An 18,654-nucleotide genomic window follows, 5' to 3' on the forward strand; every position below is an offset into this window, starting at 1 on the left:
GCACATTCAATGCCATTAACTATTGTCAATAGTTTAACGTTGTTTTTAGCGAACACCTGGAGTCATCCCCTATTTTTATAAACACAAGTTTATGATGTAGTTGGAATCGAACAATGGACTCTGCTTAAAGAAAAAGATTCTTTCGATTATTGAAATGTTTTGTTTTATTTACATGTAACATACATTTCCTCAACAATACTGGAAACTGAAATTGTTGTGTGTGTTTTAATAAATGTTTTATGAAACCTATTCATGATTTGTTCATCAAAGCTGCAATACCTCAAACTCTCCGTAAAAAGCAGAAACGTACGGTATTGTCATTTGTGTGTCTGTTTTCGGTGTTTGAAGATTGTGTACGTCCCTTATGTACGTACATATTCAATTTACAGATCCAAATGATAGTTTAGAATACTGATTTCCAGTGATACATTCACATACGTTTCACCGCTATATTGCCTTTTACGCCCATCTGTTTCGGTGGAGAATCGAGACTGATTATTCTCTGAAGTTGGCGTTTAATATTCAGAATATGTAAACATTAAAGACAATATATGAGACCATATGGAATATAGTTATTGTTTAAAACAAGAAATAAAAGAGACCTTTGAAACCGCCTCATCTGATCCAGGTTTAGATCTGTGCATAAAGATTCAGAGTGACAAATAACTATAAACAATAATGTATGACAAGAGGGATGAGTTCAATTTTCCAATAGTCAACTTTCTCTTTATAAAGACCAATATTCCTCAAGCTCCAGCTCCAGCCTTTGGTGTCTACATGTAACAATGTTGGGGTACAGTCGAGCATTAAGATTTCAAGTAAACCTTTCAAAGAAATTACGGTGGACATGTGAAGGCCATTTCCAAAATTGACGCATCAGTGACAAACTCTATGCCTGATGCAATTCCCTATTTTGACTTGTACCGTATGTTCCCGGCGTTGATTTTTCCAGGTGAACAATCGCCTTGCTTTGTCTCCAGCTTTTTTAAGTACAATATGATATCATATTATGCTTACACGTACATTTGAAATGTCATCTGTCTCTATAAAAGTTTTCAACGCAAGAGTTAAACAAATAATATGTTTTGTTACCTTGTCATATTTTTACTACCGTTTTTCTTTGGCCAGTTGTATTTCACATTGGCTACGAAGGCTTTCTCGTAGCTTTCTCGTTCAAATTGTTCAAAAAGATAATGCCACGTGTATCTAGGGATATTTTGTCGTTTACTTAATGCTTTTAAGTTTATGTTAACCATCCTGCGTGGTAATACCCTGCACAACAGTGCATGGCACTCCTTATTCTGTCATCATGATCAACGGACCACCCATCTTCAATGTGTCTCTGACCAGTTTTGAAATTATTCAATTCAATTATTCGTTCAAACGTATCTAAATGCCATCAACATGAGAGTGTGAATTAAATGTAACGTCGATTCAGCAGTGTCTCAGCGACTTTAACCAACTGAATTGAAAAACTACCAGACAAAGATAATATTTTTAAATTTCTCTCAGTGATATAGTCGGAAACGTACAATGGAGTTTTTGTTCAATGGAGTTTTTTAATGATAATGGAGACGGTTTTAAAAGGTGTAAAAGTTTTTAACAGTATCTGACTTATTCAGATGTTTTGGCCCCAATGCAATAATATGCAACAGTATGAGTATGTAAACTACAATTGTGCTTAATGCAACCTACACGTTGTTTCTTTATATGAATTCATTTCAAACATATAGAAATAGTTCACAGAACCTTTCCGCAAATTGTCAATAAAGTGAATTATGCATCAAAGCACAGCAAAATGTAGTTTTCCCAACGAAACACGTACGAGTCAAACGTGAAGAAAAAGACACTCAATGCGTTGGGCAAATTGAGTTCAAACATTCACTTCTTTTGCACTGTGTGCAATTTGAAAAGCATCAAATGAAAATGCTCAGCTCTTTAGAGTCTTCAACATTGGCTAATGCCCTATCATATTCGTGTATCCAACAGCCCTTCACATCTTTCAAACGTTCTTGATATAGTTTCTTTACTCCTCCAGGTATGCTATAAATTCCTATTATCCCACCTCACTTAAGCAATATAACAAAAGTCAAGAGTTACCCCGTCTTCAAAGTAGATCCGTACACCCCACCCCCAAATTGATTCCGTGACAGTTATTGACAGGTCCGATCCTCATTCATCCCCATTCATGTGGAAGAAAATCAACATCACGTGACAACAACGCTCCAACCGCAGGTAAAACTAGCCATGTGTGAAGTATTGCTCTGTCAACCGACCTAAGTAATTATATTAAAGTCGTATACGCGACGAAATCCGAGTTATGATACAAATTTCACACCGCAGTGCGACAGAGGTGTTAGAACTACCAGTGCCAACCTGAGATATGTTGAACCCCGTTTTACCATACCACTTGGCTGGTTTGGGCCTTCTCAGGCCTCTGTCTATGGAAGGTATGTATTCACACCTTAACTAACTTATATCCAGCATTCACAGTCATGCTGCTGCTAAAACTCATAGCCGAAGTGTGCGGATACATTTACCGTGAAATTATTTACTAACCTCAATTACTCTGTGTCGGATACAAATTACCGATTTGATGTGCTATGACGCAGGTCTAGTATTATATTACGTTTGAAGGGAGAGGAAAAATGTTTATATTTGCATGAAGTACAGATAGGAGAGACACATAGTGTGGATAATGTAAATGTTTGTAAATTGTATTTCAAAGAAGTATTCACAAATATACCACCCAGTTTTATTGTAATTTGTTTTCTTCGTTTTATATACTGTGTTCTCTTAACTGGGAGTCCGTTGTTATGGATTTCGCGTGTTGATATAATTAACGAAATCATATGCTCATTAAACATTCATAGTTCTACCGTAGAGCGAAGCTCAATATTGTCTGTGCCCACAGACAAACATTTTAAACGTTGATACACATTGAGATAGTTTTGTTGAATTTTACATCGTAAGCAATGTTTCTTATAAACCAAGCCCGCTGCCATTGTTTTGATGGATTATTTTGCATTTAGTTTCAATGTATATCGTGTTTGGAAATACACATTGTAGACACAGGTTCCTGGGAACTTAAAACGTTGGCTTCAAACATGTTTTTCGCAGAGTAAAAGATCATTACACCTTAGCAATAATCATGATCGTAATATTCTTAGGCAAACTGTCATAAAACAGATCTGTTTATTCCATCAGAGCATGAACTAATATAATTTGAGAACTGCTATAGAGCATAGGTGATATACGTGAAGTATCTTTCGAAATCGGTAGAAATGTCCTCTCAAATACGATTTACCTGAAATGAGTTATCTCAAATGAATAACAGCGGACCAACCAGCTAACTCAACTGAATACAATCCTCCAAGAAAGTAACTATTTAAAGGACTATATAAACTTCCCGCTGAGTAAAACAAACGCTGATTGGTTTCGCAATTAATTGCGAGAAATGACAATTGGGACAGGGCAAGGTGTTTTCCTTGCGGTACGCCTCTTTCAACATTTAACTTGCCACAAGATTTCGGTGTTAATATGCTGGTAACCTGTTGGTTAACAGGTTGCCTTCTTATCAAGTTTGTAATGATCCTATCTTTAAAACAACGCCGAAAGTTTAGAAATTGCTCGCAAAGTGTTGTGTTGCTTTGATCCGAGTGTTTTATTACATGGCTTAATTAGCGCTGAGATTGCCAAATGTGATAGGGCACAGTTTTCAAGACGGGGGGTAGGACATGTGCCTGATATCCTGAGACGGTGACCCCCTATTAAGTCTGACTGAGATATCCCGTCTGTCAATTGTCTTAACGTGCATAATTAAGCGCAAAATTTGCATAAAATTAAGACTACAAATTTGCCATCACACCCCTCGCTTCTCAAATCGCAACGTGAGTGCTAAAGGTGAAGTTTGGCACGAAGCAGGGCCAGGAAAGTCTCTACTGACATGATGGATTTTTCTCGGATAGAACAAGAGGCACTTATGAAAGGTGTGTGTTTAAGAATGTTTGGTGTGTTACAATCTGTATCAATCCAATGGCTTACTAAGGTCAAATTTGTCAAAAAGACTAATTCAGTATTTGTGCTTTTAATTATAACACGTCTGTAATTTAAATTTGCTTGAACAATGTATATCCTTATGTGTTATATGTCGTAAATAAATTTTCGTTTTATACGTTTTCAGAGGAAGGTTTTAAATTGTTTAAAGATGTATAAACGGATAATGATGATACTATTATTTTGGATATTTCGCAATTTACTTATAAGCCGAATTTTAGTACCATCGCTTTCGGGACACCTCAAACTAATGTTAAGTCCCTTATCGAATCAGATAATCTGCAAATTTACATGCTCTTCACTTAACGCGTCATAAACTAATTGACTAATAACACTTACGCGCGTGCGCAATCACTACTCCTTTCTTAATGATGCATAATTCCGCTTCATATTTACCACCTCTAGGACGTATATGAAACACAGTTATGTTCATCTTGCAATGAGCGAAAATACTATAAATGGGATCGCATTAATGCTGAGGTCTGGTAATCTTATTTTTAGGTAAATGGCAAAACCATCTCTTTTATAACAATCCTCATGGAAAGGTGATCTTTACTTTGGTATGCTAATGTAAAACCTATTTTAATTACACAGTTAAATTAGTCACATTTATAGCATACACCTCCAAGTAACGAACTGACATTAAATTATTGGTTTGATAAAAAAAAAGCCATCGTATGATTAGTTCTAGGACGTGTAGATCATCTACATCAGAAAAAAATGAGAAGATTGCAATTCTTAATATTTAAATTAATCGTTAACCATTTGATTATTTAATTCCACGATTATCAAATGTGCAAATTTCGGGCTATGTTTCTGTGTGTGCGTATATATGTAACATTTTTGAAGATATATAAACAAAAGAATAAAGTGTGAGCAATGAGAAAAGTTAAATTGGTACGCCCAAGGCGCGAAAAAGTTAATGATTCAAAACCAAAGAGTGTAATTAAATTATCATGGTAGGGTGGGTCAGTGCCTAAGTAATCAAGGCCATGTGGCAAAGCGAATCATTTAGTTTTGTTACGGGCTCCGACGCAACAGTTGGGTAGGCGATTTGTGGTTTCGTGCCGGACGTAATGCGTTTTCACGCCTTCGGGCACTGAAGAGCTCCACAATGAAAACATTCGGACTTCCTTTGTTAAAGATCGCAGATGAGAAATGATGTCTGTTTGTTGGGTTGATATCTTAACAATAAACCTTTATCACCCGAATTTACTTTCAAAATAGTAGTTGTTGTTGTCATATGTCAATGGATTGGTATTCTATTGATGTATCTTTTCGCCCCGCCTGTTTTCCTTAACTTAACGGTGTCGACATCGTTTAAATAATCATTGAGGAGTAATTAATTTCTGTCCGTTTTCCATGGTTTCCCGTTGAGTTTCACTTGTAATGACATGTTCATTTTCACCAACATTGCACCTGTTGTTTTGGGATGAAGCGTTGGTGCATATATTTGTGTAAATTCATCTATTATGAGTATGGTGTCTGCATTTAACATTCATCACTTTAAGCACCAGCGCATCCTACAGACAAAGGCAATGGGATTTAAAATTATTTTAATGCATCGCGTTTAATCAACTGTGATGAAAATACCTGTAATCCATGTTTATCGATAAATAACACCTATTCCACAGTTGTATCTTATGTGAAAATGAATGTTATGAAACCAACCTGAGTAATGATTTATAATAGTGCCGCCTTTTTGTATGCTACCTCTTCGAGATTTCTTTCTTATGGCGCTGTTGTAAGTATTGAAACTAGTATGTTGAAATGCGCATTCAAGAATATACAGAAGCCTAAAATATTTTATTTGTGTGGTGTACACGTAGTAAACCAAAATTAATCTGAGAGTATAATTCCTGTAACTCAAATGCGATAATTTCTTTTTAAATATAAGGGGTTAGTTAAGAACAAAATGCATTACGCTGTCTGTGGTCTTCAGATAGTGTTGGTGATTAGACTTCAATGGAACATAATAGTTTGAGATACTGAAATCACCATACAACCAATATTCGTGCAGTACCACATTTATAAGAAGTACAATTACATTCCAGTACTCAACGTTATATACTAAATACCATGGTCATAGAAGGTCGTTTGGGGAGTCAAAAGAGTTTTATTAATATGATTTTGACCTACCACTAACCTGCATTGTATACATGTGTCCCGTTTGACGCCCGTTATGATGATCAACTTGAACTATTGATACCTTTCGTAAATCGTTCGACATGTACCTGATGCTTGTATGCTTCGACAGTAAATTAAATGTTTCATTGTAAACATATGCTGCCTTTTCATAGTCTTTCCATCATTGTAGTTGTCATTTCTTTTGAACTTCGGGCATCAAATGTCTGCCATCCATATGACTTATTGATTCATCAGGCGTTAGTTCAAGCACTTTATATCAAAGGCCATCCCGTACTAAAGTACCGATAATCGTTAAAGTTTGCATATACTCGTACAAATCATAATGAGTTGCCCTTGGGAGTTATTAATGAATAAGTATCATTCCATTCGTCACAGTTGTCTTCAAAACGACACGAAGCTGAACATCAACACAACAGTAATACCAAAATTTGCGATTTCGCTGCAAGAGTCTAAATTCCATTAAGTCAATATTTCCACTCTTCGAGGGTTATTACTGTGTATATCCACGTGGGTCTCTTTTGTTGGACGTCAGCATAAAATCAAAATTGGTTCTGAAACCCATTTCCAAATGAATACTTTATAGTAATTACATCATTGATTAAACTTTGGCCTCCGACACCTTCTAACAAACCCCCGTCGACAGACGGTCGCGAAAAGGAACACGGTACCATAGACAAGGACAATGTGTCCGCAACTTGTCGACGGCTGTCAATTATACCTCCCTATAGCAGTATTGATTGTGAAAAGAGTGTATATTTCTCGTGAGTGTTTTCCCACTGTCTCGCTGTACATATCAGTATGTGGTATAATGAGCTGGTAACAAGTGCCACAATGTCATAAATAGCTGTAATTACCAAGACTGTGGCAGCTTGGGAAATTTTCATTGGATGGTTACGTATAAAAGTCGACTTAATCACAAAAGAGGCTCAACGATTTCTGCAGGACAGGTTTGTTATTTAGGGAAGTAAAACAGAGTAGTTTCAAAAAGAAACATAACTTACACTTATACAAGTTTGTTATTGTCATGATTTCATTATTTGTAACTTTTTGAAAGGACTGGGTGTTCTAGTATATACTGTGCATATTATTGATATGAGCCATGCCGCCAGCCATAACGATTGGTACAAAAATTTGATTGCTATCAAATACGCCGAGACATAAAATCTCTTGTAAATTCGGTTTTAAGGCATTGTTCTTATATTTATGTGGATGGCAGCTTTGCAGCCTATAAATAACGGGAATGTCCCTTTAATACTGTGTGTTTAATCGGCACAACAAGCGTACATCATAAACACAGCCGAATATCGATTTTTAGCATCCATTTCGTTATGACCCTTAATGGTATGCACAAATCACAATCATTGTATTTGGGTGCAATAAGTTAACAGCAAGTACAATTCAATATTCTTGTAGCCAATGCCCATGAATGCCTTCGAGTATATATTAATATATATATAATTTCAGAAAATATTCTCTGTATATACTGAACGGAGAGTGAAAGGTTGTTTATATGATTGTAAGATGAAAGCCACTTTAATCTGTTTTGATGGCATTATGTTGCATTATTTAGTGCTATTAGTATAAGAACTTAAATGCTAACTAGGTCACCGCGCATAAAGGTATGACGCAATTAAATACAAAACACCATACAGAATTGGTGTTTTTTACGATTCCGTCTGATGAGACGCGGTTTTAGAATTATATGATCATTTTTTCACATTTACGATACCATCTGTTAAAAAGAATATTCTTCTTATTCTCATTCGTGGAAATAATGCACGTTAATATGTATGGAGGTATTGTTTGGATATATTTTTCATACGTACAAATACAAAACACAAATAGCCATTATATAACTTGAAAATGTGAATAACGACTCACATCTAATGCAAGTACATTGTGGTTTATGGCGATATATGCACTTAGTTGTAATGAGAATAATTCTACATTGACGTTCTAAAAGAATTATTTTTCTGTTTGCCTTCTATGTTAAGCGTTTAGAATAATGCTCATCTGTCTCTCTCGAAGGTGTGTGCGGTAAAAAGCCCATATGAAATTATGGAGGAAAGATTTATGCCAAATAATTCCCATTACATTAACAATATACTTATCCACGTTAGCATTAATACGCATTTTAAGAGTTTTATAGGGCGCTCATCCTTGATGTACATCGGACGCTATTAAACGACAGTCTTTCACAAATTACGGTTGTATTATGATAAATAGGATTACATATCAAATATCAAAGATGGGCACATTGACTTTACAGATAGTGGTTTCCTAAAGATAAATTTCGGAATAAAGGGGTTATGTTTTTTAACTTTTGTCACGTTATAATCGCTTAACATTCTGTTGATTTTATTATCATTTTATGGTTATATCCACAATTTAGATATTTAATAGCCTACTGTGGGTGGAAATATTTTCCATACAACTAATTTTATGACTATATCGTGAAAAGAATTAAAAGGACCTTAATGGACAATACTATTATCGTCGCTTTTCATAGGAATCATCGGACACGGGACTTATTTCCAAAACTCAAACAAGTTCACTGGTTTGAAACACACTTTGTCAGCAATCATCGAAAATTTAACTATGACGCTGTAATTACATAATGAATGTTAAGTTAAGAAAGATGAATACAGACTAAAAACCTTCATCGGCACGCTTTAAATAGAGAACATGTATTTGTATGAAAGAATTATATAAACTTTATAAAAAATCCTGACTAAAATGAATTTTAGTTGAAGTATTCTAGCAGAATGTTTAATGGCTAAATTCGGAGTCAAGCTCCTGTGTTATAACCATACAATCAAATGGACTGAAAATACATCTAAGGGCTGCTTCCTTTTGTGTTCGGGCTTTTAGACGTCTGTGCGACAATTAAACATTACTCTTTTCATTAATATTGCAAGATGGGAAGCTTGAACGAATAAAAGCCTGCAACATGGCCGAACCTATCCTATTTCCTCAAAAGTAACTTTATTATTTTGAGACATTATGTTGTTTATACACGAGTGACTTTTGGAACAGTAAAGGCTGAGGAATGAACAGTGTTTACAATAGATTATGTTTCATCCTATTTCAATTAATGTTATTCATCACGTTGAGAATAGGGTCCTTAGATGTGCCCCATACTCTGAAAATGTATTGACGTTTATACCTTGAGCAATGTTTCGAAACCGGCGGGTCTGTTTGTCGTGCAAATACGTTCTATTAAGAACCACACGAGTGTTGATATGTTATTGATTATAAAGAAACTGATGAAATTTCGTCTTGATGAAAGTTATGATAGAACTGATAAGCCGGATTTCACAAATTCTCGAAACAGTATAAATTCCTTCCAAGTTAAATAACAACTGTGAACTGTATACACGTTGTGTTGTCACAAAGTTGTTGTATCAATGCGGCATTTTATTATCGCGCAATCGCGCAATTTGTCTATGATTTTTTCAAAGAGAAAATAATATTTAATTTATGAATGGATGTTTCCAATTATCTTTCTTGGGTGTTTCATATCATCAAGAAAAATATCGCAGGGTAACACGAACTGATTTTCTCATGTTAATGCATACAATGTTAACACTCAAATGCAACGTTCTTTAATTAAACAATTTCCAAACGGCTTAAATAATTCTATTTAAATTTGTTCTTTAAACAAAATAACTTTATGCCTTTTCTAAATGATTGTATTTCAGTACTATACGTATAACTGCAATGTCGATAATTTTTCATCAGTATACAGTAACCTGTGTCAAATGTTTTATTTAAATCGCCATGTGTCCATTTCATTTAGGCCAAGGTCGTGTAAATCAACTCGGCGGCGTCTTCATCAACGGCCGTCCTCTTCCTAACCACATCCGCCTAAAGATCGTCGAGTTGGCGTCTCAAGGTGTACGTCCATGCGTCATAAGCCGTCAGCTTCGAGTCTCTCACGGGTGCGTCTCCAAAATACTTCAACGTTATCAAGAAACCGGAAGTATACGTCCTGGCGTCATCGGTGGAAGCAAGCCGCGGGTTGCCACACCGGAAGTGGAGAAACGGATTGAGACGTACAAGAAAGACAACCCAGGTATTTTCAGCTGGGAGATACGAGATAGGCTACTCAAGGAAGGAATCTGTGACAGAAGCACTGTCCCGAGTGTTAGCTCAATCAGTCGTGTTCTCAGGTCCAAATTCAGCAAAGGTTCCGACGACGAGAGCATAGATGGAGAAGACGAGGAAGAAGAGGTTGCCAGGAGCAACGGAGAAAAACTGGTAGATTCTGCAGGAGACGACACTGCAGATACAAGTGAAGATAAACTTGAGGGTAAGGGTCTATTTGTTTGTTTAGACAGGTACATCGTACGTTTTGACAAGCATATCCATAAAACCCTGAAAGCATATCTCTTCACATAGATGGGCGGTCGGGTAGCCTAGTCCTTAAAGCGTTCGCTCGTCACGCTGAAGACCCGGGTTCGATTCCCGACATGGGTACAATGTGTGAAGCCCATTTCTGGTGTTCCCCGCCGTGATATTGATGGAATATTGCTAAAAGCGGCGTAAAACAATACTCACTGTAATTTAGAAATATAATAATAAAAAGCGCACGCAGTGTCGGACACGTTGACACTCATCGCTATATAAAAGCGGTGTAAAACCATACTCACTCACTCTTCACATAGATATTTTTATAAATTTCAATCCATCATCCAGCATCTGATTGGCCAACCAACTGTCTGTCAACCTGTGCAACGAAACCTTCTAAACTCGAAGTCATGGGGGCCGTCGAACATATATCGAGTTATCCGTAGTTCGAGATAAGAGGTGCGTCGAAATCATACTTTAGTGCCAACACATATGCTGAAGGGCCATAAAGTTGGTCCACATTGTGTGTCGAGTTACAGGTATATCAAAGTCCAGATTTCGTTGCACCAGGCACTACGTATATGCTTCAATTCAATATCGTTTTAGTTTATTTCGGTTTACAAACATCCCACATACGAAGTGTATGATCAGTTATAAAATACAAAAAGTACATTTAACAACAAAAAGAGTGCACAAACATCTGCTTGATTTTTGAAAACAGTACAGTATTTTAGTTCCTATTTCAAAATTGAGCTGTTGGTGCAGTCATGTTTTAACAATATCTCACCGTTTTATCTGAAGTTTCATCAGAGTGAATACAATCTAATTGTTATCTGCCTATAATTTTGTCCGGATACACGATGATCAAAGCAGCTGAACATGACACAAAAAGCGGGATGTTAATGCTGAACAACTGGACGTGCTCCTTTCACGGCGAAAAAAGTGCATCAACTGATGGTTACTGTTCGGAACACAGCATGTTTGTTGCAAAGCGAATATTATGACTGATACTTTGAATTTTAACATTCGGTGTAGCTGGACTTTTATACATGTGTGCTCCAACGTCAAAGAATCATTAATGATGCTGTATAATGTCTTTCTAGTTTATGGCCTATTGTGTGCCTCGTGATGTTTGAAAATGAATTGTCGCGTGATGGATTTTTGAATAGCTAAAACGAATATTTAATTATCATGATTTGGGTTTCGGTCATCCGTATAATGAATTCATAGAATCAATTTGAAAGTGATAATGAAAAACAATGTTTTTTCAACGAATTAATGAACGATTTTATTGAGCCCTTGACACACCCTTAAACGCGTGATGCATTCAAATCACTCAATACCCAATTTCATACTTAAAATTAGGAGATCGTTAGCAGAAATCTCCGTACAGTCACGTGACAGTGACGAAGATCCGAATAGACAAGTCAGAAATTACTCACTCAAGTCTAAACGGGGACAGAATTAGTACAACGAAGTGACAGCAAGGAATAGCAAAATGTGTCCAGTTGCATTGAGCTGTTTGATTGTCCTATTATTAAAGAGGTTGTTTGGCCAACAACCATTCCATTGTCGTGCCTAATCCTCATATCTCTTCTTCCTGACAAACCAGATAAGTGATAGGTGTGTGTTACAAGGAAGCGCCCTCTACTGACCCGTGAAATAGGGCTAATTGTCTCCCTTGTTAAACTCTGACTTCGCTCGTTCTATTACCTCCACTTTAGACTATTGCCATTCTACCGATGGCCTAAGAAAATATACTTTTGTCCTAAATGGCGTGTACTGCCGTAGGCTTGTTGCTGACCACGTGTTTGATTGACAGCTTGTGTCATGCGCGCCAGGATGCGCGTTAAACGAGAAGGTGTGAATTGAACATTACAAAGTGACACGTGATTTTATTATTAAATTTCGTTGGGTAAACATGGATTGCGGGTGAAAGAAAACACCAATAATTGCTGAGAAAATAATTTAGAATTCCATTTCAAGCAAGCTTGATTTAACTCTATTACTGTCATTTATGGGCGCAAGCTGACCATTTCATTACTCTTTATCTCTTTGTAATAGTTTCAAATTCACGAGGCTCGAGCTGATGACGCAAATGATGAAGCCAGATTGTTAACCATAACATGGCATCAGTCATTATAGACCTGGATCCATTTGTTTTAGTGGATGCTTTGTCGTCAATGCTGTACTGGTTGTGATCTATATGTTTAGCATCGCTGGTTGTTCTCAAATGACGAAAGTTTTCACGAAATGACGTCGCGTTTGTTTAAGATAGTCGAGCACTCAATGTAACTTTGTTTGCGGTGAGGTATTTGAATAGGGCCAGATGTTTCTAATTCTAAATGGAACATATTTTTATGAGATTGAATCCACCTAAATTTGTAGGGGGTCATGTCAAGGTGAGAGTAAAGTGCCGTTTGATTCAAAGTTTCTCTTTAAATTACCTCGAGCCGAGCGTCTCATTTTCGTTTGCTCTGGGTCGAACACTCAAATTCTCATCTATAAAATAACCCAACAGGGCTCAGTTGTGGTGTCAAGCTCGCCGCATCTACCACACCTGTGAGGAGTTATAAACGTGATTGATGGATCTGCGCATCGGGGGTGGCTGTTAATTGCGCACACTCCCTCGGTTGTTGGTAATATTTACCAAAACTTGACCACCTTTTTAAACGGAGATGGATCAAACGCTAAGTCCAACCGTGTTGATTCTTTTGCAAGGAACGGGCTCTTGAGCCTTACAAACAGACAGTATTAAAATTAATGTCAGTTTGCGAGTCCTTTTCAAGCCACGAAATTATACCCAACTTATTTCTGCTTCGTTTTTGGTGTAGAATAGATTTTGAATTGAGAAGTCATTGTGGGTGAATTATGAACCGTGAAACAAACCTGACTACGCTACAATGTCGTGGCGGGAGATTCCCCCATCAGCTATTAAACATCTCACAGCACGAAACATTTAAATTTCTCATAATAAATTTGTCATTTTCTTCGTGTACCGAACCGTTACGACGGTTTGAAAAGACCCCTCGAAATCGGCAAGCAACTGAAACTAATGCTGAATTTTCCGATTTGATCATTTACTGTGAGAGCCGTGGCGTGTGCACATCTCTCGCCAGGGGGCGCCTTTGAAGATCAACTCCCGTCGTTCCGTGCGGCTGTGAATGTTAGCAGACGACCGATGTGTTTGAAACCAGCTTTAGAGACCCTAGCAGTTCACAGTAGGGGGGGGGATCATAAACCTTATTCCATACATCTCTTCCCTGAGCTACCTTCAATAACTCTAAGCCGAATTTCATTTCAATTGTGAAAAACGACCCGCCATTTTGACCCCCAATGAATAATTTATTTGAGATACATTCCTTTGAGCATGAGATGATTTCTGTTTCAACCCCTTCCGAAAATTCAATTAATTTAAGATGGCTGTATTAAAAAGTGAGCAGTCCATGACAGTCAGTTGAAGCTAAAAGTTCCACCGACCATGAAATCAAATCGCATCATACTCGCATGGGAGACGCATCGCTGTAGCTTCTGTTAGTAGAAACTGAAAGTACAAATAGAAACCTTTCTTCCCCCATAGATAATAAGAAAAAATGAGGAGAAAAAAACCCATTATGAAACCCAATGAAATATGATGAAGTGATTTGTAACTGATTTAGCGACATGTTTATATGGGGCTGTCTTGTAACACCCCATCCAGTCTGGGGTCATGACAAGTCGCCCGCAGTAAAGCAATTGGGAGGCTGTTTTATATGTACCTCATGTCAGAGAAACTTGTCATGAGACAGTACTTCACAGTACTTAATTCACTGAAAAGACACGGTTCATGCCCATAATCACACTTGTTACTGTATATCGTTGACAAAGGTGAGAATTGTATCGCTTTCATGACTTATCGCCTTTTGAATAATGACATATAGTTTAAGCATTCTCTGCTGAAATTGACATTGAAAAACACTCTGTAAATTAATGTTGCATACTTGTTTTATATAAATGTGTTTGTAATATCTAAAACCATGCATCATCCTTTTGATATTATAGCAGATATTGTCATTCAGTAAACGATATTTACACATTGTAATATAAGATGAGGTGAGGTGAAATGGCGTTCAAGATTATTGCACTCAGTTGGTCATACGGTTATAAGAAAACGAGTTTTCAGTTCTGGGTATTCCAAACAAATCGAACAACAAATTTCTGACCTTTCGTCAACTTCTTGATCGGGATTAAAGCGGATTCCCAAAACGCAGATTAAAATCGTCCCAGTTACTGTTTGAACTTTCTTCTCAGTCATGTCAGTCAGCACAATAAAGCTATTTTGGGTCAAAACCTTACACTGGTTCTGGGACATTCAAGTCGACTGCTTGCGGTCGGAACAAGGCTTGAAATGCCACGTGCCTCACGTCATGTCACTTTACCGGTATTTGCACGTGCAAAACGCACCTCGTGCATTTAGAGCAGTGACGACGCTTCACTGTAGTGTCTACCCTCATACCGCATCGCTACATGGAAACACTGGTTTACTTATATGATTTTAGGTTTACGTTTAGGTTTACGTTTCAGTACTAAATTATTTTGACGGTTTATAAGACTGACAAATCACCACTCCTCGTCCAGGGTAGAGATTGTAAAACGCTCTGGAGGCGGAAACCTGGCGATTAAAACATGGGGCTTCGCGTTCGGTATCACAAGCGCGGTCCCTGCCACCCTGGGATCTTACAATCGTAGTCGTGTTTTATCCTTTAATGAACGTGTTTTGGTATGACCAGCCCGTGTTTTCACCAAGATTGTGTGCTTTTTTCAGCCGTGTTCAGATTCGTACACAAAAGTGAATAATCATCTTTACCAATATCCAGTTTTCGAATATATCGTACATAATCAGATGTATATTTTCGTTATTGAAATTTATTTAAATATTAATCTATTTCAGATGTTTCGGACTGTGATTCTGAACCAGGGCTGCAGTTGAAGAGAAAACAGAGGAGAAGCCGGACTACTTTCACGGCGGAGCAACTTGAAGAACTCGAGAGAGCGTTCGAAAGAACGCATTATCCTGATATTTATACAAGGGAAGAATTAGCACAGAGAACTAAGTTAACGGAAGCACGTGTTCAAGTTTGGTTCAGCAACAGACGCGCAAGATGGCGAAAACAAGTAGGAACCAATCAGCTATCAGCTATCAATACATTCCTCCAGATGCCTCAAGCAGTGCCGAGCTCCCATGCGCAGTATGGACTTCCTGAATCAAGCTATCACATTCCTTCCGCTTCCGGTACGCATTTTATGATTCATTCGAAATCGGTTACCACGCCGCCAGTTGTTTGATGAAAATAAGGAAATATCCATCGTTGTGATCAGTGATGTCAGAATAAAATGTTGATTGTACATGTTAATTTGGCCAAGGCAATGAACCGTGTTACTATTGTAATATATCTTTTTTTCAGACACGTTTTGGCATCGTCCACCACTGCCCGGCCCTCTTCATCAAGCATTTTCCCATCCGCCATCATTCAAACCGGAAGTATCATATGGAGGATTGATGGACTCGTATCTGAGCCATGCAGCTCAAGTAAGGCGCTTACCATATATATTATATGCACAAATGTTTCGTTTCTGAGTCAGAAATAGTCATTTCAAACGGGATTATTGCTACATTTAATGTTAAAGCACCTGGCTTTACTGCGCGAGTGAAGCTTGAACGTCACCATTTGCTAACACCAGGTGTCATCCCTGATTTTCAGTGGTCCATTCATATAAGTTTCACAGCTATTTTGCCTTTTGCGCCAAATGGAATCTCTTTGGGTGGATAATAGAGACAAGCTATTCTCTTGCATTGACAATTCGGTCTTGTTTCTAAGTCTTGTCTGACTAATTGTGCCACTGTGGGAATTGAACCCTTTGTTATGCGTGGCGAGAGAACGCGTTAACCACAAAGCTAGACTGAAACGAAGGTCGTTATCTCAATATCTGAATGTAGCAGGCTGGCTATCCGTTGTTATCACATCCGACCATTATAATCGGGTTATGATTCCTAAGAATTACCCGAGTGACCCTTGACACCAATGTCAGTCGTCTTCCGCGATATAAAATATGTTATTGTGAGTCATAAAAAAGATAGATTATATTACATAAAGAAAAAAATAGAATAGACTGCGATCGATGGTTATTGATTTCCCATGACTGAAAAAAGTGAGCGTATGTTGCATGAACCTGCGATAGCAATTTGTCGCTATACGCAAGAGCGACCATTGATCTTGCAAAGATAATCATTCTGAAACTCAATAGAGGCATGTTGCAAAACTCCAATTCTATAATTATTTATATTTATTGAAAACATTTTGTATTTTCTAATTCTTTCATTCTTTCAGGTCCCCTCATACAACAGCCTGGCGTCAGGGACGACATATTCCACAGCATGGTCAACGCCGACGGTGAATTCAACTCTCGCAACACTAAGCTCATACCATCCTGGCGTCTCGACATACCCGTATGACGTCGCAAAGTCTAGTATTACTCCCTCGACCTTCACGTCTCAAGGTACATGACCCCATTAATCGATGTATTTTGTATAAAAATAATGTGTTTTTAAAAGAGTAATCACCTGCTAATCCAGAGTAAAGATGGGAATTAAAAAAATGGACTGAAAAGCAGTCATAAAGGCAAACATTTCGGGTCCTTATGAATCAAGATGATGTCTTGTATAGGGAGGGATCAGTCGCCAGAAATCGTTGTGCAGAGTACCGTCCCCTATCCGTGCCAGAATCCTATGATCGTGGTTTCGAATCCCAGAATCGCCTTGGTTTTTCAGTTCCATTCCCTAACTGACAAACATCTAGTACCTATATCTCCTCGGTTTTTCTCCCACATTAAGCTGACACGCCATGCCAAACCTTTAATACTGTTGAAAACGCCCTCAAACCCAACTCACGCACTCTCGTATACATATATGAATAAGTATGTTGGAATGCGGTCGGCTGTCACACAAAAGCTTGTGGTTTAATTCCACATGCTTGTTCAGTTTGTAAAACCTATTCTCTTTGTCCCTAACCCTAATTCCCAAAAGGAATTAACGATACATTGAAACAGTAAACTACGGTTATAACGAACTCAAGGGGACCACTAATTTTAGTTTGTAATGACCGTAATTCGTTATAGGCATATATACAGCATTCATACAACAAATGGTCGAGACTACAAAATAAGTTCGCTATATCGGTCAGTTCGTTATAAGCGTGTTCCTTATAAACGTACTTTACTGTACTATATACGAACTATAAATTAAAACGTGTTGTTGTCTTTTCAGGCGTGGACAAGTGCTCAACAGATGAAACATTAGCGGCATTACGACTGAAATCTCGTGAACATTCCGCCATGTTGGGGTTCGGTCTCGTCAATACAGATCTCGCGAGACCTACAAGTTCATATCAAACTGTGTAACGTGCAACCACATGCGTCATCCATTTTGGACAAACACAAACATTCCTATGCTCAAAATGACTGCTGCATCAACCGTGGTTGACAATCTGGTTATGTGACGAAATCAGGAAGAAGAGACTACGCTTCAATGAGAAGCACCCAAGATCTCAGATGTAACTGAGTCGAAAGGATCATTCCACAATGCCATTGTATATAGCTACCTATGTATATACAAGATAATGTATTCCAAGTGAACTGATCGTACATGCATGACAATGTCATACTGATAGACTCCTGATATGGCATTGATTTTAAACCGGTATGTTTCATGAGCAAAGTTAGCAAATCAATGGTGCTATCTGTATGGTTATACAGTCTGTTTGTGAATTTGCCCCATAGAAAAACAATTTACATTATATTTAAGCATTGATGAAGTCTTTGACTTGTTGTTTCAAGAATGTCTAGTAATGTACAGTATAAATGTTCCTGTATTATGTCTATGTGTGGGACCTTCTGTAGTGTGCATAATGTGCAATCCACATTTATAAACAACGCAGATTATTGTATATATTGACATACATTTGCCATACATAAGTATAGTGATGTAAACATACTACTGATGCAATATTTACTTTTGAAACGAGAATAAATATATTTTCAAACTATATCGTGGTTTCTATGCTA

At 37.6% G+C, this 18,654-nt stretch overlaps 1 protein-coding gene across 1 annotated transcript; it reads left to right on the forward strand.

Annotated features, from left to right (window-relative positions):
• Positions 1-2,335: 2,335 nt before the first annotated feature.
• LOC139471597 (paired box protein Pax-7-like) lies at positions 2,336-18,608 on the forward strand. The gene is made up of 6 exons (XM_071253976.1): positions 2,336-2,450; positions 10,004-10,516; positions 15,485-15,826; positions 15,999-16,123; positions 16,923-17,091; positions 17,858-18,608. Exons 1-6 carry the CDS (start codon positions 2,384-2,386, stop codon positions 17,989-17,991), a joined length of 1,350 nt encoding a protein of 449 aa, XP_071110077.1. The 5' UTR covers positions 2,336-2,383; the 3' UTR covers positions 17,992-18,608.
• The last annotated feature ends 46 nt before the right edge of the window (positions 18,609-18,654 follow it).

Source organism: Haliotis cracherodii, unplaced genomic scaffold, assembly GCF_022045235.1.
Source record: "Haliotis cracherodii isolate W230 unplaced genomic scaffold, xgHalCrac1.p SCAF_23, whole genome shotgun sequence".
In the NCBI taxonomy this organism is placed as follows: domain Eukaryota; kingdom Metazoa; phylum Mollusca; class Gastropoda; order Lepetellida; family Haliotidae; genus Haliotis; species Haliotis cracherodii.